The 22,796-nt window shown below is 39.7% G+C and overlaps 1 protein-coding gene and 1 long non-coding RNA gene across 2 annotated transcripts in view; both read left to right on the forward strand.

Annotated features, from left to right (window-relative positions):
* LOC132157979 (A disintegrin and metalloproteinase with thrombospondin motifs 16) overlaps window positions 1-22,796 on the forward strand; it is a 130,928-nt gene that overhangs the window by 92,522 nt on the left and 15,610 nt on the right. The window contains exons 19-20 of the mRNA XM_059567222.1: window positions 13,402-13,606; window positions 15,213-15,401. Coding sequence (XP_059423205.1) covers window positions 13,402-13,606; window positions 15,213-15,401 — 394 coding nt within the window. The remainder of the gene's footprint in view (window positions 1-13,401; window positions 13,607-15,212; window positions 15,402-22,796) is intronic.
* LOC132157981 (uncharacterized) lies at window positions 17,586-18,695 on the forward strand. Its single transcript, XR_009437637.1, has 3 exons — window positions 17,586-17,643; window positions 17,772-17,841; window positions 18,460-18,695. It is a non-coding gene; the product is annotated as an uncharacterized LOC132157981 (long non-coding RNA).

Consider the following 22,796-nt stretch of genomic DNA (forward strand, 5'->3'; position numbering starts at 1 on the left):
CTAGAGAATTGTCGAGACAGCTCTTTCAGCAAGCTTATGCATAAGCTACCGGTAGCCCCTGTGTGACAGGCTAGACTTGGTAAAAATGCTAGGTTCTTAGCCGTATCCCTTTAAAGGAATCTTTCCTGATTCCAGACCTTCAGCACTACCCTGGGCCGAGGCCCTAACAATTAAGTTGGGTATGTAGCTTAGGCCTTTTGGCCATAAGGGGTACTGTCAAAGAACAGCCATCTAAATGTCCCAGGGACAACTCCCATGGAAATGGTAGAGTTGGTACTTAGTGCTCGCCATGTTTCTGGCCTGCACTCCCCTCATCATGGCGGCGTGGGTATACTGTTCCCCAAAGCGACCCCTAGAGGACGCAGTTCAAAGTTCCCTCAAAAGGGAACTGTCTCAGGTTACATATGTAACCATAGTTCCTTGAGTAGGGAACGAGACACTGCGTCCTCTAGCTTCCTGCCATGCTTTGGACGCAAGCTTCAGACGAAGAAGATAATGACGTGCTCTCCCGGTGCTTGTTTATAGTCGCGCCAGTAGTGACGTCGGAGGCTGTTGGTGTTTTTTCAATGTACTGTATGCTTCAGACACGGGTCACGACGAGGTGTTCCCCAAAGCGACCCCTAGAGGACGCAGTGTCTCGTTCCCTACTCAGGGAACTATGGTTACATACGTAACCTGAGACCGTTTCTGTGCTATGGTGGGGCCTGAAACATGACTGAAATTCTTCATACAGATAATTTTTTTTGCAGGAAGGACCTCAATTGAGCAGACACAACTTTTTCAAAAATTTTAGACATAAATGGAAGATTTGAAATAGGCGAGTTAAAATAATTTGCCAGTTCACTAGGATCTAGTTTTGGTTTCTTAATAAGAGGCTTAAAAAACCACCAGCTTAAATTGTTTTGGGGTGAGACCTAAAGATAACGACGGGTTAATAATATTGAGAAGCGGTTCTTCAGCTACAGGTAACAACTCTTTCAGTAATTTAGTGGGTACAGGATCTAGTAAACATGTTCTTGGTTTAGATACAGTGATAAGTTTATTTAGCTCTTCCTGTCCTATAGTTGTGAAGCACTGCAGTTTATCTTTGGGTGCGATGGATGAAACTGAAGTATTAGACGCTGTAGAATCTACATTCGTTATTGTGTTTCTAATGTTATCTATTTTATCAGTGAAGAAATTCATTAAAGTCATTACTATTAAACGTTGATGGAATATTTGAATCAAGTGGCGTCTGGTTATTTGTTAATTTAGCCACTGTGCTAAATAAAAACCTTGGATTGTTTTGGTTATTTTCTATGAGTTTGTGGATATGCTCAGCCATAACAGTTTTTAGAGCCTGTCTATAGCTGGGGACAATAAGATTTTTTTAATTATTATTTATTTATTTATTTATTTATTTTTTAAATAACTTCGTCAATGATGCATTAAATTGATTTAAAAGTGACAGTAAAGAAATGTATAATGTTGCAAAAGATTGACATTTCAAATAAATACTGTTCTTTTGAACTTTCTATTCATCAAAGTATCCAAAAAAATTAAATGTTGTCAATTAAATGTCACAGTTTCCTCAAAAATATTGTTTTCAACATTGATAATAATCAGAAATGTTTCTTGAGCAATAAATCATCATATTATAATGATTTCTGAAGATCATGTGACACTGAAGACTGGAGGAATGATGTTGAAAATACAGCTGCACATCTCTTACAATTACATCAATTACATCATCATTACTTGACAGAAATACATATTTTTTTAACTGTGTTTTTGATCAAATAAATGCAGCCTTGATGTTTTTTTTTTTTTCAAAACATTAAAGAATCATAATAATCCTAAACCTTTGAATGGTAGTGCATGTATGCTTTAAAATGTATTATTTTATAAAACGTATATAACATTTTGATCTAATTAATTATATGATATGCCTATTAATTAATTAATTAAAATAAGAAATGTCTTAATTTTTGCTGAGAAAGCTTTTGATGTGAAGGTAATTCATTGCATTATTATGGAAGACGAAAGCATTAAAAAGACAGATTTTCAATCAAGAAACTAACATGAAAAGTTGAGATGAGTTTAAAAGAGACTGTCTGATACCCACTGGTAAAAGTTTCCAGATTTTTAACTAATAAAGCATTTTAAACACATTCACCTGGACCATGAACCTGCATCCCATGAGTCTTCCAGCCTCTCCAGCGCTTATATGAGTTTACTGATTGAAACAAACAAGTCATTTCCCCAGTGCCTGTGAGAACATGCTTCATCTATCATGTTTGCATGCACTCAAAGCTGATTTGATGGTTGACAAAGATGGGCTTTGCTCAGTAAACATGTTGAGATTAATTGGCCCACTGATGGGTGTCTGGACGTTCAGTCTGGGCGAGGCAGGGTGAAAGGTCACCTTATCCAACTGGCACATCTTGGGTGTACCCTACATTACTCACATGTTGGCACCACCATTCATCCATTCCTGGGACAGTGAGAAAGGTGACCTCACAACCCTGACCCCAGATCAGCACCAGTGTAGACCAGCATGCGGTCATTGGATTCGACAAGTCATGACAGGCAGGAGAACCACTCTCGAGATGAAGGTTCATGCTTAACCTGCTGCTGAAAAATGAGGACTTTGGAGGGATGAGAGCATGTCCTGCAGGATTACTTTTTTGGGGTTCTTGTTTGGGTCTGCTGGGACTGAGGAGAACCAAACCAGATCAGCTTTAAGGCGTAATGCGGTACACAATGCAGTTCAAAAAACTATTTATTTATAAAAAAAAAAAAAAACACTTTTATTTAAACTTACTATTATTCACAATATTTAGGTTTTATATTATTATTAAGGTTGATTTAACTGAACTCATCAAAATAATGTTTGCAGCTTGATTCATTTAAATCAATACATTTTTAACCATGCATGTACTGTACTTGAGTTGTGGTAACATGTTAATTGTAGTTTTAATGTTTTCTGATTTGTTTCAGTTTATCATTTTTACGCTGTTAATTTTAGTTCACATCTGGCTTTCAGTTATGTTGTAACGATGAATGACTGTAATTACTAATTTTAAACCCATAAATGAAAAATGTCAGTATAATAGAGATGATATCAGTGATAATGGCCATCATAAGAAGCCATGTCACAAATATTTATAATACCAATGAATAAAAATACTTTAGATTCTTTATAATACATTTGGAGATTTAGAGTGAAAATATATTCCAGATAAATAACAATTAATTGCCATTTAAGTGATCAACAGCCCTAAAATATTATTTAAAACCTTGTGTGATTTGCCATTTTCATGGCAATAAATAATGTAAAAGGTTCACTGGGTTGAAAGTAACTGTATCCTAAATGTAATTGTCAAGACCTCTGAGTTGAGATCATTTTAACACAGTAATTGGGTTTAGATTAGCGTCTTGTCTTTATGTCAGTTAGATGATAGCTTGCACAACATATTTAATAGCTCACAACATTTTCTGTAAAGTTTATAAACCCATGCACATTACAGATCCAAATGCACTGGTCTCCGATGGCTGGAGAACAGATCTGTGTTGCCTGTGTTTTCCGTAACGCACTGTCAGCAAAAGTATCGAACAACATATCCGCAAGTGTTGATGGTTTTAGAGGCAGACAGACTCATAAAAAATCTTTTACATCTGAATAACCTTTCTGTTTCACAAAAGATTCTTCGTGGATAAAGAAGGATCTTCGGATTATAAAAAGAGATGGTTCTTTGACTGAATGTTTCTTTGTGGAACCAAAAAATGGTTCTTTTATGGCATCCCTGTGAGTTAATCACCTTTATTTTTAAGAGTTTAGAAACTGTAATAGTAATTCCCTAAAGGTCAGTCTAAAAACAACTGCATAGCAACACCCTGACAACCACCCTCGCATCACTGCAGGGAACGAACAAGCATTTCTCATTTCTTCAGATGTGCTTGAAAGAGCAGTGTTGGGTGTTTGTGAGATAGATGACTGCTCTATCGCTGGATTAGTCTAATTTAACCAGTTTCCCTGGAACACAGATGATCTTCCAGTCACAGATCTTGTGTCCTCTTATGTCAGTCTTCCCAGAAAATGCTGACTTGGTTCTGTAAAGTGATTCGTCTAAGCATTGAGTCTTCATGGGCTTCCTGCCCTGAGAGAGAGAGAGAGAATATCCCTCAGGATACTGTGAAATATCTCTATCCTCTAGAAAGTGGGAAAGAATCACACGTGGAAGAGATTCAGAAGGCATCATAATCTGGCACAAACAAGAAATTGACAAACACATCCAAACTATTAAGATTGGCTCAAAATCTACAAGCACCTTACCCAAACCAAACCACTAAAAATGTTTTCTATATTCCTCCCTCTGAATCTCCATACTATAATGAGGACATCTTTGAATCTCTCAAAAGTCAAATACACTACTTCCAGGCCCAGGGAAAAATCTGTGGAGATCTAAATGCCAGGACAGGATCTCTTCCCAACTACACCACAGATAACAGGAATAACTACATTTTTAGACAGAGCTTCCTACAAAACATTGTAAACTTCCCAAGAAATAACTCTGATGACCAAGGGAATAAAAATGTGAAGCTTCTGGTCTGAAGCCTGGGTCTGTACCTCGTCAATGGCAGGGTGAGAGGAGACTCTCTCGGAACATACACCTACAGTTCATTTCATGGTTGCTCAACAGTTGATTACATGATCACAGATTTAGATCCATCCTCTTTCGGAGCATTCACGGTCAAACCACTAAAACTTTTATCAGATCACAGTCAAATTCGTTTACAAAAAAAGGACAACAAATATGAACATACATTCAAAGCCCAGTAAGCTGTACAACATTAGAGGGAATTACAGATGGGACATATGTGACTGCAACTGGCCATCCAAAAGTATGCCTATTTAAAGACAACTTTCTAGGCAGAATTTATCCTCACAGTCAAGATGGTGTCAATCTAGCTGTAGAGAACATAAATCATATATTTGAATACTTGGCCAATTTATCTAACCTCACATCCTTTAAGAAAATCCATAAAATTACACACGAAAAATGGAAAATGATTTAAATTTAGGCTGTAAAGCCATGAGGGTTTCACTACAGTTAAGCACATTAAGGCCACCACTGACACTGCAGTATGCGCTTGAGTGTATTTTGGAAGGCAGCAGTTTATAAAATCAAGATTGTGTAACTAAAAACATTTGTGTTCGCACTCATAGATTATATTATGTGGTTGCGAGACACTTTGGGGTGTCCAAGAGTACAGCGATGAGTCACTCTGTGTTTAACAGCAGCCAAACATGTGCTGCTGTCTATTCCAGTGTGCTGACGATGGCTTAAGAATAATGTCAACATGACACGTGATACTCGCGCATATCCCTTGAACACAACAACGATGAAATGAAGTGTAGGCAATCTAGGTGTGAGACGGGCACCAATGGTCAGAATATTATAGACAAAAGAATAATGTTTAGCATCAGTTCAGAGTCAAGTATCATGTTTGCATTACAAAAAAAAACAAACATAATCAGTCCTTTATGGGAAGTGTGAATGTCATAGTCTGTAAAACTGTAGCATGATGTGCAAAAAAAAAAATATATATTAGAGTCAGTTTGTTACATTATTTTATTAGTGTTCATTTATTATATTAAACTGGATAAATTGTTACACCTTTTTATATTTTATGTGGTGTCATGATTTACTGTAAAAAAAAACGAAAAAAAACAAACACACTCAAAACGAACTTCATTTTGGCCTGATTTTGTTCGAAATGACATCATAGCAGTTCGTTCTTCGATTTCGTTTTCTATTTGAAATTTTGTATCTAATGAATGACATTCATACATGTAAGTTTTCAAAAAAAATCTTTATTTTCACATTGTCATTATCAACCATAATGCTGAAAACTGCACCGTATGTATTATTTCTTAAATTGCAGATGCTGAAAGCTGAACCCTGGTGAAATCATAGCTGTGTGAATGTTTAATCCAGCTCATAATTAATAAATTCACACAAACAGGTTTATGGCAACAGAGACACTAGACCACATATTCACTATGATATATGTGACACTGGACCACAAAAGCAGTCTTAAGTCGCTGGGGTATATTTGTAGAAAGAGCCAACAATACATTGCATTGGGTCAAAATTATCGATTCTTCTCTTATGTCAACAATCATTAGGATATTAATTAATAATCATGTTCCATTAAGATATTTTATAAATACCTACCATAAATATATAAAAACGTAATATTTGATTAGTAATATGCATTGCTAAGAACCTAATTTGATTAACTTTATTAGTCAGTTTAGTCAAAATGAATTAGTCTTTTTTTTTTTTTTTTTGCACCCTCAGTTTCCAGATTTTAATATAGTTGTATATCAGCCAAATATTGTCCAAGTTAACAAACCATACGCTTATTTATTCTTGTGATGTCTAAATCTCAATTTTTAAACAGTATTGACCCTTATTACTGGTTTTGTGATCCAGGGTCACATATTATTAAAGGGTTAGTTCACCCAAACATTTGCCCATAAATTACTCACACTCAAGTCATCCTACAGTAGGTGTATATGACTTTCTGTATTAAAAACGTACTCGGTTACTAAACGTAACCTCGGTTCTCTCTAGAAGAGCGAACGAGTACTGCGTCTTAGCTAAGACGCTACAGAAAAAGTCTCTTTTCATGAAATACTGAAGCAAAAAATTATCCTTAATTTTGTATTTTTGTAAAGCGCATTTGCAGCAGTACACAGCCATAGGCGAGACGGCTCGTTCACTCATTGGCTTGATCTGCGGCAACTGCACAGCCTTTGAGCGCAGGCTGATGCAACATCAGACCAATAAGGGCGCTTCGCACCCTTCTTGCCACTTCCCGCCGAAACGGGTGTGGCCCAACCTATAAAAGGAGCTCGAAAAGGCTGACTCACCTGATTTATTTCATCGCCGAAGCGAACCAGAGTGAATCGTACGCACGGCAGAGAACGCAGTACTCGTTCGCTCTTCTAGAGAGAACCGAGGTTACGTTTAGTAACCGAGTACGTTCTCTTACGAGAGCTCTCTCGTATTGCGTCTTAGCTAAGATGCTACGGGAACCCAATGTAAAACGCCGTGCACGCAGGGATCACACACCAATAAACCTGAAGCAACGCCCAGGATTTACAGTGCACAGTCACCTGAGGGACTCACAGAGAGTCCAGGACAGGAAGGGGGAAGCCCTCCGTCCCATATCTAGCAGCATCCGTAGATGCGGCAATATGACAACACACAGCCGAGGCAAGGCCTGACCAATGTGGCAATGCGGTCTTACGCAATACTGCCCATATAACAGTCGGCAGCGCATAACGCTCACGAACTCAGAGTTCCCCTCAGGGCCCTGATTCAACTATACCGACAGCAGCCTTGCTTGCAAGGCGGGAATCTCCAGGTTATAGAACCTGATAAATGTAGACGGCGAGGCCCAACCTGCCGCCATACATATATCCTGAGGTTTTTTCCTAAAACGTTCTATTTTGACATCTTAATTTCAGAAGGCTATATCTTAAAATTTATAAAAGATAGAGACTTTCTGTCAATTATACAAATATTAAGAATGACCCAATGTTTATGTAGGGATTTTATTTTCCCATCTAATTTGCATATTATGACGTCATATGGGGGTGGCCATCTTGAATTATAGAATTTTCATGAAAAGTCACATGTTTAAATAATAAAATGCAGTACTTCTTTCCCCCCAAAAATGTCCCTCACCTTCTGTGTGCTATATTGCACAATACTGAATGCTCAGGTAAATAGTAAGTAGTAAACAAACGGTGTAAATCATTATTAATAAATGGTAGAAACAAACCGAATGCATGTAGCAGTTGGGATTTACAATTTACTACATGCAGCAGGCACTCTGATTCCATGTATGGGGCACATATATATTATTCATATGACACACAAAAACAAGTAGACAAGACCTATTTAGTTCAAAAGCTATGCCCCTTGTCACATCGCCTCTGCTTCTGCTACGAGCAGCGCGGCCAGATCTGCCTCGCGCACGCGCCGAGTGTGCACAGCTCGGACTACTGTCAGTGTCATTGCGACTCCCCACCTTGCCTCCTAACTGTCCTATGAATACTTCAACCTCGTCTAACATACCCAGTAGCATTAGACAAAGTCTCCACTACTATACTGTCGCCGCGATTGCGGAGAGGCGCGGTCAAAAGACAAATATACATGTCTAGCGCGGTAAAAATCTCCCGCCTCGTCCCCGCAACAATAACACGCCTGCTAATTTCGCGATGAACACTCTGACCCCGGCAAACATTGTTCACACCTCTGACATTTGGCAAAGGACCATTTACATTAGGCAAAGGATTCACCGTTTGTGCTTGGTGAAGGGCTATACTTTCACTTTCAGTATCACCGGCATCTTCGGAATGCAGCTATTCCCCTTCAGAATCAGTGTCCGTGAATAGAAGTCCCAACACCTCATTGCGGCTTTATTGAAGCTTTATTGATGCCATTAGATAATAATAATAATGATAATAATAATAATCTATTGCCAATACTCGCTGACGTTGACAATATTGGTCAGATAAAATGGCTCAGTCTCACACTAGCTCCGCTTTTTTTCGCACTGATTCAATGCGCTCTAGCTCGAAGATTTTGTATAGGAGCATTACGTTTTTTTTGAGTCAGAGATGAAGTATTACATGTCTGCTATCTGGTGCAGGGGAGGTTGCATGAAATTTGACACCCTATTTGACAAAATCGGCCGTTTTATTCAGTGCCGCATCTTGTCGAGTAAACTCGACCGTGGCGCCAAGAGGGTTAAATGACAGATGCTGAAGGCTAACTGATTGGATAGGCTCAAAAGGGGGACCCTTCATGGCCTCCAAAACCGCCACGAGGTCCCGCATAGGGACTGACGGAGGTCTGGGAGGATTCAGCCTCCTAGCTCCTCTAAGGAACCGGATGACCAAATCATTCCTTCCTATTGTCTGACCGAGCGCTGTTTCGGAAAACGCTGCGATGGCCGCCACATAAACTTTGAGCGTGGATGGGGCTCTGCCCTTATCCAACAACTCCTGTAGGAAGGAGAGAACCTCCGTCACCTCACAACTAAGGGGTGAACATCCTCGAGCTGTGCACCAGCTGGAGAACACCGACCACTTCGAGGCATACAGACGTCGTGTCGACGGAGCTCTAGCCTGAGTGATGGTATTTAGCACTCCCACTGCGAGATCAGCGGGTAACCGTTGAGCGCCCACACATGGGGAAGTCCCCAGGCTTACACCTGATCGGTACCAGCCGTTTGCTGTCCAGGGTGTCAGGGCTGTGACACAGCTCTGATTGACCTTGAGACGCAGCCGGCCAGACACCCACGCTCTGCGCCGTTGAGCGCCCACACATGGAGGGACCACATCTCCGGTTGAGGGTGCCAAATCGAACCCCTGGCCTGCGAGAGGAGGTCCCTCCTCAACGGTACTGGCCACGGGCGACATCTGCTAACTGCATCAAATCTGGGAACCATTGTTGGTTCTTCTAAAGAGGTGCTACAAGCAGTATTGAACATCTCATTTCTCTCACCCGTTCTATCACCTGCGGAAGGAGGGAGACGGGAGGGAAAGCATAAAGCGGGCAGCACGGCCATTTCCGTGACAGCGCGCTTTCATTCTTGGAAAAGAACGCGGGGCAGTGAGCGTTTTCGTGGGACGCGAAGAGGTCCACCTCCGCCCTGCCAAATCTCTCCCACAACAGCCGGACTGTTTGCGGGTGTAGAGACCATTCGCCCGTAGGAACATTGCCTCTGGACAGCCTGTCTGGACCCAGATTCTGTAGCCCAGGCACATGCACTGCCCTCAGCAAACGCACGAGGCGTTCCGCCAGCCTGTACAGGTTTCGGAACCCGAGACCGCCCTGGCGATTTATGTATTATAACGGCTTTTGTGTGCAGGCAAGCGGGCACTCGTGCAGCGGAACTCGTACACCGGCGCTTTCCTAGCAGTGCTAGGACGTTTTCGGGGCTTCTGGCTTCACCGCAATCCTCTGCCGCGGCTCCCGCGGCGCGGGGCGACGGCTTGAAGAGCGAGAACGGGGTCCCGAGCTGCGTTGCTGACGCTGTCGCAATGATGCAGCTGGAGACGGTGGGCGTGACTGAGAGCTCTGTGGGGCCGGTCTAGAGCGGCTAGTTGCAGAACCGGAGCGCTTCGGCAAGAAGTGCTTGAACGCCTGCGAAGCTTTCTGGTCCTCGGCAAATCTCTCCCCAAACTCATTGACAGATGATCCGAAGAGGTTAGCAGGAGTCAGCGGCGCGTCGAGGAACGCAGCGCGCTCAGACTCCTTGATGTCAGAAAGCGTCAGCCACAAATGCCTCTCAGCCACCGTAGCGGAAGCCATAACCCGTCCCATGGCCTGTGCAGCGGACTTAGCAGTGCGGAGGGAGAGATCTGAAGCACTCCTCAGATCCGCGAGACAGATTGCTTCAGGTCCCATCTCATCCAGCTTGCGGATGAGAGCTTTTCTTGCCCAGCAGCAGAGAAGATCCGTGCGAGCAGCGATGACGTCATGCGGCAGGCTTTGGATGGCAACGCCGCCTTAGTCCGCCGTCCAGCAGAGGGCGGGCAAAGGTGCGCTGCTATAGACTGTTCCACCGGCGAAAGTGACAGGTAGCCTCTGTTTTTAGCACCGTCCAGTGTGGAGAATGCTGGTGAAACAGATGAATGGACTCTCGCCGAAAATGGAGCGTTCCAAGCTTTCGCCACTTCTTCGTGAAGCTCAGGAAGAAAGGGGGCGTGCTTTGAGCTTGGAGAAAAATGCTCATCCGGGAGAAAGCTACCATCCAGCCGGGAACGAGAAGGGGGCGCTGGTGCAGACCACTCGAGGCCGAGGCTCGCCGCGGCCAGCGCGAGCACTCGCATCAGCTCCTTATCGATATCCGCCCGTCTGCTGGGCCTCTGAGCAGAGGGTGCGAGATCCACGGAGCTCGCCCAACCCTCACTGCCCAAAGCAAGCAGAGAGCAGGTGTCCTCTTCCTCCGACGCGGGCCTGAGATCCACTTCCTCAGATGACGCGGCGGCAGACAGCGGACGCTGACCATCGGGAAGTGATGCAGGGGAGGCCGGCGAAGCAGAGGGAACCGGCGAGCTCGGCAGAGCTGGAGGCGGTTCTGGTAGATGCTGCGAGCGGCGCTTCTTACGGCGCTGCGGCACAGCGGATGATGCAGGCTTCGAGAAGAATGCCCGGCGAGTCCTCAGAGTCACCATAGGCATTAGCTCGCAATGAGGGCAGCCGCCGTCAGCGAGCGCGAGCGCTGCATGGTCCTCACCCAGGCAGGAGACGCAGATGACGTGACGATCTCCTTCGCTGAGCGGGGCTCTGCACGAGCCGCACGAGGGCATCTTTAAAAAGACGCAGCTCTTTTTGTGAGTGTGCGTCGCAGGGCGAACACACACAGGATATAAGATATAAGGATACAAAGGATATAGGCGCCGGACAGCGCAGCAGGAACGCCAGTGGAAGGCGGCGAGGCCAGCAGCTTCAGAATGGCTCGTCCCGCTGATATGCTTCTCAGATGGCGCTTGCTTTTTTGCTTCAGTATTTCGTGAAAAGAGACTTTTCCCGTAGCGTCTTAGCTAAGACGCAGTACGAGAGAGCTCTCGTAAGAGAACTGTCTTTGATCTTTCAAGCTCTTTAATGCCACTCGACAGGTGTTGCAGTGCATCAGTCCAAAAGAAGTGAAATAAAAAGTGCCCATCCTTAATAAAATGTGTCTCACACGGCTCACGGGGGTGATCAAAGTCCTCCTGTAGCGAATCAATGCGTTTTTGTAAGTAAAATAACCATATTTAAAATTGAGCATGCGCCGGTGAGTCTCTTGAAAAACAACATTTGTTAACAGGAGCAAAGGAAGCATAGTTTAAGTAAGGAATTCAGCAAAGGAAAACCACTCTTGGCTTATATCGAAATCCTCTGACCATGACCTCATATGTCATCCACCCGGAGCTGCTTCCGTGTACAACAGTGAGCGAAAGCTAGATTAAAGGGATTATTAGGTTTTGAATATAGATATTTTTCTTACAAAAACGTCCGTCTGAAAGAAGAAAGTCATAGACACCTAGGATGACTTGAGGATGAGTAATTTAAGGGCTTATTTTCATTCTTGGGTGAACTAATCCTTTAAGATCCTTTCATTACTACAACCGTCCAGCCGAGGTATTGCCATAGGTACCTTTTAAAGCAGATCAAATGTTTGATTCCACGTATATAAATTTGAGATGTATTTGAAAGAGGATGTCAGTGTGAAACCATTGGTCAGAGCTGTTGTTCATTCCAGTCCTGTGATGTGCTCGGGTTTGGGAAATAAATTGTAGGATGTTTGAATGTGCTGATGGGGATCTCAGGTTGTTTGGAGACTTTAGGGTGAATTGATGGCCTTTATGAGCTGATATTTTGACTGGTGGGCTTTGTTGAGATTCAACAAACCATCTGCCTTTGATGATTAAGGTGTCTCAGTGTTAACCCTTCACTAGATGAAGCTTGTGGGAAAGGACACTGTAACTACATGCATTGGGTACGTTCAGAATCGCACACTCCCATAATATTATATTGTTTCTGGTAATGCTTAGAATACTGTGCAATGTACTCGACTCCACCCTTAATTTCCAATGTGATCAATGAACCACAGTTTTATCATGTCCTTTTTGACCAGTGTTGTTGTTGTTTACTTAAAAAAAAAAAAGTTTTTTAACTTTTTTTGTCAATTGAAATAAAAACGAAAGCTTATTAAAAAATGAATAAAAAGTAGTATATAAATAATACAAAAATAACAAGGTCTTTAATCATTTTGTAAATATAATTTTGTCATTTTATATAAAATAAAGAGGAATAAACAAAATAAATGTTAATAATCCAGAAGTACCTTCTGAACTCTTTAACCTTTAACATGAAATCTCTCTATACTTAAGTTGCAATTTAAAATATAAAAATTGTATTAAATGTAAATAAATACTATTGTGTTTAAAAATAATTTTAAAATTAAAATAAATAATTTTTTAAGTAACAATATCAAACATGATCGAACAAAACATCACAGGTAATGTACATAATATGATTCACTCTACATCTTTAAAAACTGTTAAACATATGAAAGGGGCGTAAAGAATCACTTGGTATTGCATAGGAATTATGACCCATGAATGCTGCTAAAATGCGTCATAATGTTTAAAAACTAATCTTTCTGCAGTGTACAATATACTGAGCATTATGTAATAAGCAGTACATTAGTATTTGCATAAGAAATGCTCTGGGAAAGCTAGGGTTAAACTCTGCACATATGATAAATATCAGTGATTGTTTTAACACATATAACTGGCTCTGGATGTGAGGCACTTTTATGTTTGTGTGTTAATGTACACCACAGCTGGCGAGTGGAGGACTGGGCCGCATGCAGCCGCAGCTGTGGATCCGGTGAGCAGATCAGACAGGTGCGCTGTGTCCAGAAAGCAGGACCAGATCAGGTGCACATGGTGACTGATGACCGGTGTGCACAGCCACCCCCGCCCCGCAGACAGACCTGCAACACACACACCTGCCCACCGGTCTGGAGCCCTGGACCCTGGTCTCAGGTTAGTGCTTAGTCATACAATTCATGCATCATACAGTCAAACCCAAAAATTATTCAGACACCAGCAGCGGCAATCCACCTGTCACTCAAGTGGCCACGCCCTTAATTATGCTAAATTATGGGCAAAATTATCTATTTAGACCAAAATCATTTTTTGCATCAGACTGTAAACCTCAACCTGTAAGCCTCAAGCGGCCGGTTGATGAATTACAGTTTTAGTCACTTCCTTATTGGCCTCATGAGAGAGAGCGGGAGGTTGGCGCTCGATTATACCCACAAATTCTTCATACAGTGGACTACCATAAAAATTTGGTATCAAAAAAGGTTCAGACACTTTGACATGACCATTTGCTGAAGTGTTTTTTTTCTTTAATTGCTAAGGCAACCTTTTTACACCACATACTAAACAAAATGAAGCATTGCTTGGTAATTGGTTGAGCTAAATTGTCTTTTTCTGTTTGTGTTCTTAAATTTAACTGCTGAAAGCTATTCAGCCAAATTCATTACATACCTTTCTATCAAAGTTATCTTGACATTATCAAGATGAATTGCTTCTGAAACAGTTTAACTTAACAGTTTAACTGCATCAAGAACAGTTGAGTTCTTGTCATGCTTTATTACCATTTTCTAAACTAAAGTGAATAAACCTTGACAATGTGAGAAATGTTAAATGTTTGCGAGGTAAATTAGTTTTGACTGTATATATACATAGACAACTACCTTGCTATGTAAATGACAGAAATGCTCCGCATGTTGCTAAGCTAACAGCTAGATACTTTAAGCTTAAAAATATAAACCAAATAAACATATTGTGTGTTAAAATGTATATATGTCTTTAAATTGCAGCCAAAGACAATAAATTCTTATATTATGTTATATTAACGGCCGTTTGACCAAAATACATTTCTGATTTGTGAAATACTGGTATATTTTCTTGAAATTGTGTAACTATTTCTCATTTTGGGTCATGAACATGCCTGAAAGGTTTTGACACTCTGAGGTGTTTTGTACAAAATGCCTATTTTGATTGTGATTACAAATTTCATGGTTAAAGGCATCTACACAGACACACACAAAATAATTAAACTTGTGTTTAGGAATAAATAAATCAATAATTGGTCATAAAATAAATCACGAGTATGCTATGATTAAAAGGCCAGAAGCTATAGCCAACATTAATTAAAAAAAAATACAAAAATGACATTTGTAAATTAAAATAATACGTCTATATTTATATTAAATATATATTATATTATATATATAAAAATGTACTTCATTTATGTTCAGTTTGACTTCAAAGTGCAGTTTTCTCCTCATTTAAAAAGTTTTTTTTTTTCAGAATTTTAGATTAAATACTCCAGTTAATTATCAGACAAATTTTACTAGAGAAGACTGTGTTGCATGAGTGTTAACCTATGGTGTCAACATGTGTGCAAAATAAGCTAATTATGGCTCGTTGGGAATAGTGCATCTGTAACAGAAGACTTCTTGTTTTGTGTGATGCTGTATCCACCGACCAGCAGAATGTAAACAAACAGGGACTAAATGCACAACTAATTCCCCAGTTAAAACTTCACTGAAGATTATTGTCTGAATGTTTTCCCCAGTGTTCTCGTAAATGTGGGAAGGGGGTGATGAAGAGAGCAGTGGCGTGCGTGAGCAGGGACTCTTACTCCCGTGTGCTGCCGGATGCCTCCTGTGCCGCTCTGCCCAAACCCAGCAGCCAAGAGACCTGCGTGATCAAACGCTGCCACAAACAGCGCAAGGCCCAGTGGTTCGTCTCAACCTGGCAACCGGTAAAACCCTTGCACTGCATTGTGTACACTGTGGTGATGTGGTGTGAAAGCAAATATTTGGAGTAGGAACCCAATGCTGGCCTGAAGCGATTGTCCTTGTCAAGTCAAGTCAAGTCACCTTTATTTATATAGCGCTTTAAACAAAATACATTGCGTCAAAGCAACTGAACAACATTCATTAGGAAAACAGTGTCAATAATGAAAAATGACAGTTAAAGGAAGTTCATCATTTAATTCAGTGATGTCATCATCTCTGTTCAGTTTAAATAGTATCTGTACAATCATTTGCAATCAAGTCAACGATATCACTGTAAATGAAGTGTCCCCAACTAAGCAAGCCAGAGGCCATACTCTCTAAAAAACGCTGGGTTGTTTTTCAACCCAAATGCTGGGTTGAGGCCGTTGGATTGGACTTTGGGATGTTTTAACCCAAGTTTGGGTTGAAAAATTGATCTCCGTTTTAACCCAGCGGGGCTAGGTTGAGAACGTGGACGTGAAGGAGAGCACGCACGTCACATCAAGATCGTACGTCTCCAGTGCGAGCAGCCGCCATTTTCTCAGCCTAAAAGAAGTGAGAAGCGAGAATCGAGTGAGAGACATTATGGTAAGTAAATATTCAAAATGTAAAGTTATCGTTTATTGTTTACCCGGTTGTATGAAAGGTGGAAGGTTTTATGAAAGGCGGAAACAAAGGAGCTTAACGGTATATAAAAATAAAATAAAAAACGGACGCGGTTTTCTCCTCAGACACGGGGGTCTTAACGGCATCATTTAGCGTTACTGAACCGAAGATGTACTTTTAATATAACGTCCGTGAATGTATTTTGTCATATTTATATAAGATTTTACATTATCTGTACTTTTTGAGGTGTTACTAGACGGTTATGGTCACGGTTACGCTCATGTTAATTTTGTCTTTTTTTTTCGCAGTTAAACTGAATGTACATTAGTTTCCTAAAGGAAACCGCGTTATGTAATAAAGACTAGCATGATTGTTTTGAGGCTGTTGAAGTGGTAACTGTTAAAAGTATGTTTTACATGTAATATTTCAGACTTGTTGAGCTCGTGTCTTCATTGTGTCAGCGCTGTGCGCCAAGAGTTAAAGACACAGAAGCTGTTAGTGTGAGAGTCTCAGGCTGTGTCCAAATTCAGGCTCTGCATCCTCCTTAGGATCCTTCCTACCTGGTTGAAGGAGGAGGGGTCCTCCGACGACCGCAAAACCTGGAAGTCGGTGTTTGTGAATTTGGACAGCCTACCCTTCTTTCAGTTCCCTCCCTTACCCGTTGCTCATATCCTGTCGCCTAGCAACCGTGACAGCGCTAAGCAAGAAGAGGGAAAATGGACAAACAAAGTTATTCTCCTCATTTTAATTCTTTTGGAAGAAATAAAGCAATTAAATAAATCAAATACTTTCTTTGCTCGTTGTCAAGAGTTTTTTTTATATCAGACTACAAGACAGTCATATCCAGGTAAGCCATTATAGCCTATTTTCATTTATGTTTTAAAACAAAATGCCTAACTAGACAACCACTGAAAAAATATATTTTTTTGAAAAGCCAGTTTTTAAAAAACGTACTCCTCTCCCACTCTGCTACCGCTTGCTTCGTCCGCCATTACGCTCTGCCGAAAAGAATTATGGGATAGGTAGGACGGGAAAGGATCCACCACACCCATCCTTCCAATTCGGGGAAAAGGAGGACGTATTTGTGGGCCGCATTTGAAGGATCCTACGAGTTTGGACAGCCTTCGTCGCGGCGCTGTGACGTAACATCCTTCAAATGAGTACTCCGAAGGATGTAGACCCTGAATTTAGACACAGCCTCAGACTGTGTGAGGAGGAGGAGATGTTCTTCTGAAGAGAGGGACAGACGGGTTTAAGGAGAGTAAACTTCAGAATAACAAGTTAAAAAAAAAAAAAAAACATCAAGTTATCTTTATTTTTACTAAGACTAAAATAATGTTTGTTTTTGTAGATGTTTAAATCCAGAGACAAGATAACTTCATTCTTTTGAGACTGATGGGAGTTTCTTTTTTTTTTTTAGAAAATTAATGTTTCTGTTGTGTCGTGCCTGTTTACTTCACATTTTGATGCAACAACAGAGTGATTTTATATATATATATATATATATATTCATGTTATCAGTTGTTGTTGTTTTTTACTAAGAGTAAAATAATGTTTGTTTGTTTTTGTAGATGTTAAAAGCCAGAGACATGGGAGAGCATCATTCTTTTGATATTTTATGTAAGTTATTTTTAGAAAATAAATGTTTCTGTTGTCTCCTGCCGGTTTACTTCACATTTTGATGCAACAACAGTGTGATTACGTGCTCATTTCATTAAAACCATTGATGTCTGTGTGTTTCATTGCAGAACTCAAACCAACTTTGGAGTTGTCTTGTCTGATTTGGAGAGTCATCATTCTTGTTCTTCCCTCTTAAAGGTAAAGTTCACACAAAAAATCATTTACTTGCCCTCATGTCATTCCAAACCTGCAAGACTTTTGTCTGTCTTTACAACACAAATGAATATATTTTGAATTTTCTCATAATTTTGTTAATCCATTTATATAGTCTAGATAATCAGTATTTTCAAGCCTCATAAATACAGAGTTATTGTAGAAGTAATTCATTCCGATATTTATACATGAATAAAGCTTAAATTATATGAAAGCAAACATGTATGTTCAAAATAAAATACTGGTCTCCCAGACAAGCAATGGAGGACAAAAATTAAGAGTTTTTTGGTGAACTAACCGTTTGACGAGCAGCCATCTACGTACATGAACATTTGTGAGGTATGTGAATGTCATGTCTGTTTTAATATTTCCGTAAAGAAGCTGAAAGCAATATTTATTCAAACAATATGACATGTCCTCTCACTAGTGCTGCCATTATAGCATTCTGGAGCTCTGTGATGGACAGAGACATTAAACAACCTCACAGTGTTGAAACTTTAACTCAGATTATTTACCTGTACTTACGGATGTTAATACACCTCTATCTGAAAATGGATAGTTTAATTAAATGTTTTATTTTTTCAAATGTGTCTCTCTTTTTAGGCCACTGATGAAGAACAGGTGGTGACTGGATTAATGCTGGTCAAAGAAGGGAATGTCCTTTCCCCTAAATTGATGCAGCAGTGGTTTTAAAGGAGGACGCTGCCCTGGATGATGTAGATGTCGTCACATACTGTGCTGAAGGGGCTTCTTCATGACTACATCAGTTTTGCTAAAGAGATCATGAAAATTGACAGTGATGCATGATCTGTGTTCATGGACTATGAAACAAACTGTAAGTGTGTAATTTGTAAAAACAATGTTAAATGCTTTTTCTGTGTTGTTTAGTAGAAGAGTTTCACTCTTCTTCACATTCTTTCACACACACACATGTGTCTGTTAAATGTTATAATATCAGAGTTAATGTTGTGATTTATTTGTGTACTGTCAAGCCAGAATAGTTGCTAAAGAACCTAACTAATTGTAAATTTATTGTATAATAGTGTTTTCATATATTTTTATACAATATATACAATTGAACAAAGCCCAATTTGATCTTAAGTTATATTCAACAAATGTTCAATGCTTTATTTATGAACTCTGTAGCTGTTAATGCCATCCTTTTCTGCATTTCTTCTTACATGTTACTTTTTTACTTTTCTCTTATTTTTAATAAATATTTTCCTTTTGATAATTATTATTTGTGTGTAAAAGTGATATTTAAAATGAACAACATTTGTAGGTTTAATGCCTAGCTCAATCTGGGTTCATTTTAACGTAGCAATGCAGTGTTTCCCCCAAAATCCTTACACTCAATTCGTGGTGGCACTCCGCAAGTTTATTTTCTGCCAGCAGGAGGCGCTAAGCGGGAGAGGTAGGTTTCGGTGGTAACGGCTGTAATTAAAGCGGCGCTGAGCTCACAAACGCTGCCTCATCAAGCATTACATGCAAAATTAATTTGAAAATTTTCTAAATACAGTAGTTTTCCTTCTGAAATAAAGTGGTAAAAAACACCCGCTCTGGTTTTTGAAACCCTGCTATGTAGTCATTTTAAACCATAAAAAAGCAACCCAGCAGGCTGGGTTAAACATGATAACCCAACTGGTTGGGTTAAAATAACCCAGCGTTGGGTTCGTCCCTTTTTGACCCAGCGCTGGGTTGTCAAAATAACCCAAATTGGGTTGTTTTCCACCCAGCAGTTTTTAGAGTGTAGCGGCAAGGAACCGAAACTCCATCGGTGACAGAATGGAGAAAAAAACCTTGGGAGAAACCAGGCTCAGTTGGGGGGCCAGTTCTCCTCTGACCAGACGAAACCAGTAGTTCAATTCCAGGCTGCAGCAAAGTCATATTGTGCAGAAGAATGATCTGTTTCCTGTGGTCTTGTCCTGGTGCTCCTCTGAGACAAGGTCTTTACAGGGGATCTGTATCTGGGGCTCTAGTTGTCCTGGTCTCCACTGTCTTTCAGGGATGTAGAGGTCCTTTCTAGGTGCTGATCCAGCATCTGGTCTGGATACGTACTGGATCTGGGTGACTGCAGTGACCCTCTGATCTGGACACAGACTGGATCTGGTGGCCACGTTGACCTCGGAACAAGAGAGAAACAGACAAATATTAGCGTAGATGCCATTCTTCTAATGATGTAGCAAGTACATAGGGTGTTATGGGAAGTGTTCCCGGTTCCGGTTTACCTAATTAATGCAGCCTAAAAATCCTTTAACGGATTTGGATATTAAAAGCATATTAGTATGTTATGTGTATGCCAGGTTAAAGAGATGGGTCTTTAATCTAGATTTAAACTGCAAGAGTGTGTCTGCCTCCCGAACAATGTTAGGTAGGTTATTCCAGAGTTTAGGTGCCAAATAGGAAAAGGATCTGCCACCCGCAGTTGATTTTGATATTCTAGGTATTATCAAATTGCCTGAGTTTTGAGAACGTAGCGGACGTAGAGGATTATAATGTAAAAGGAGCTCATTCAAATACTGAGGTGCTAAACCATTCAGGGCTTTATAAGTAATAAGCAATATTTTAAAATCTATACGATGCTTGATAGGGAGCCAGTGCAGTGTTGACAGGACCGGGCTAATATGGTCATACTTCCTGGTTCTAGTAAGAACTCTTGCTGCTGCATTTTGGACTAGCTGTAGTTTGTTTACTAAGCGTGCAGAACAACCACCCAATAAAGCATTACAATAATCTAACCTTGAGGTCATAAATGCATGGATTAACATTTCTGTATTTGACATTGAGAGCCTCTTATATTTCACATTTACACTGTAAAAATGAAACTGCATGTTTTCCATTTAATGAAACATATTGAGTCTCAAATACTAAAAAAAATTATATTTTCTTGAAACTACATAAAAACCCTTGTCAGATCAAAAAAATTACCCGAAATGCTGTCTGAACAAAGAATTTCATATTGTTTAAATGTTAAGGCTTTGTGAGATTCCAGCATTAGTGTTAATTTTGTCAGATATTTTCACATTTTAGTTCTGTGTTAAATGTCCCTGTTAGTTTTTATCATATTTAGTCAACCTTGTCCTATTTGAGCATTTTAATCAAGTTTTAATCACATTTTTATCATGCTGTATAAAGATTAAACTGATCAAAGTCATTTTTGCTCAAAATCATAATTATAATGATTGTTGTCATTTGAGAAATGTACTTTTGCATTTCAGGTATTGCACTTTCCCCAGTAAGCACAAATCAATATAATGTGGACATACATGGTGTATTTGACCTCATCTGTACTGATTTATTATAGGCTTTTTATTATATAAATTAATACCAAAGACTTATGCAGTCTCTCTGTCTACATTATGAAAACTGCTAAAACAAACAAAAATATTATAACAGTGAAATTCCAAGTAATTACACTAATTCCAAATGGCAATAGCCTATTTCTCTATTAAAACAACAACTGCTGAGTAAGTGCATTTATTCAGAACAAAGACCAGCTGAGAGACACACTCATGTAGATCACTAAACTCCAGCGCGTTTGTCGCTGTTTTCAGATCATCAGAGGCACATGGTTGCTATATTGCTTAAAATAAGCATAACTCCAGGCAGAAAATCTATCCTTATAACAGCAAATCTCTGATTCTGGGATTTTAACTGTTGATATCTGGCAACCGCACACATGAAACTTTGCGTAGTAGAGGCCTATAGACCAATTTCGAGTAGACGTAACAGTTACGTCACTTGCAGCTGCACGCACATAGTGGAGGCAGAAAAACACTGTGAACAATTGGAGGGAAACGGGTAAAATCCATGGAATAAGAGAAAATAAATGATTGTTGTGCCTTTGGATGTCAGAATCGGAATGCAAATAATTTCTATATAATACTGTCGTCAAAGATGCTATTTGAAGCTAAACGCAGATGTTTAAATGGACAGACTATGGAAACCTGCTATGATTACCATATTTTAAAGCATAAATTTGGTTTAAACAATAGGTCTATATAGTATTCATATAGGGGACATATTGTATTAGCCCTGCAGTTGAAATACATTCATGGAATACTATTTAAGCCTATAACATTTTACATAACATTTACCTATTTTAATTTCAAAATTCAGATTTTTTTTTTTTTTTCTTGGAAATGCAAGTTTGTATCTCCTAGTTCGGACTTTATAACTTTCTTCATGTAGACAATTGCAAGTTTGTCAATTCTGAGGCAAAAATGCCAGAAGTATGGGATTATAAACTAAAAAGAAAGAATGACGAGTTGATTTTTCTTACACAAATAAGATAGAGATAGAAGATAGTTAGAATAGAATAGAACCTCAGAATTGCAAGAAAAAAAGTCAAAATTATGAAATATAAACTCAAAATTATTATTTTTTATTCTATGGCTTAAATAAACTGCTGCGTTAAAACTGTCATTTTCTGCCACCAGATAGGCTCCTCCCAGAAAAAAAAACATCATCATTGTTTGCAAACACTGAAATTAGTCTATAGAGTAGTCTGCAAAAACATTTTGTGTCCTTTATTGACGAAAATAAAAAGAGTTTTTTGGTAGTTTCTTTTTTCTTTTTTAATACATTTTAGTCTCTTCTTATTTTGTCAACGAAATTGCATGTTGATATAGTCTTAATTATCATTGATTGACCTTATTGTCATCTCGTCTTAGTCATTGGGAAAAAAGCTTGTCAACAAACATTTTTCGTCATAGTTTTCGTTAATGAAATGAACACTACCCAGCATGCATTGCAGCATGAATAAATTATGCAGTTACTATATATATTTGTTATAGGATTATCGTTTTGCTGTTTGTTGGATTCAATTAAACTTTTTGTTGTTGTTGTTTTGTCATTATTGTTACTTGTTTGTTGTAATGTGATGGAAAGAGCATCTTTTAATTATTTGTTGATTGCCACCGTTCTTGAGCTTTTTTGTG

This window comes from Carassius carassius, chromosome 15, assembly GCF_963082965.1.
Source record: "Carassius carassius chromosome 15, fCarCar2.1, whole genome shotgun sequence".
In the NCBI taxonomy this organism is placed as follows: domain Eukaryota; kingdom Metazoa; phylum Chordata; class Actinopteri; order Cypriniformes; family Cyprinidae; genus Carassius; species Carassius carassius.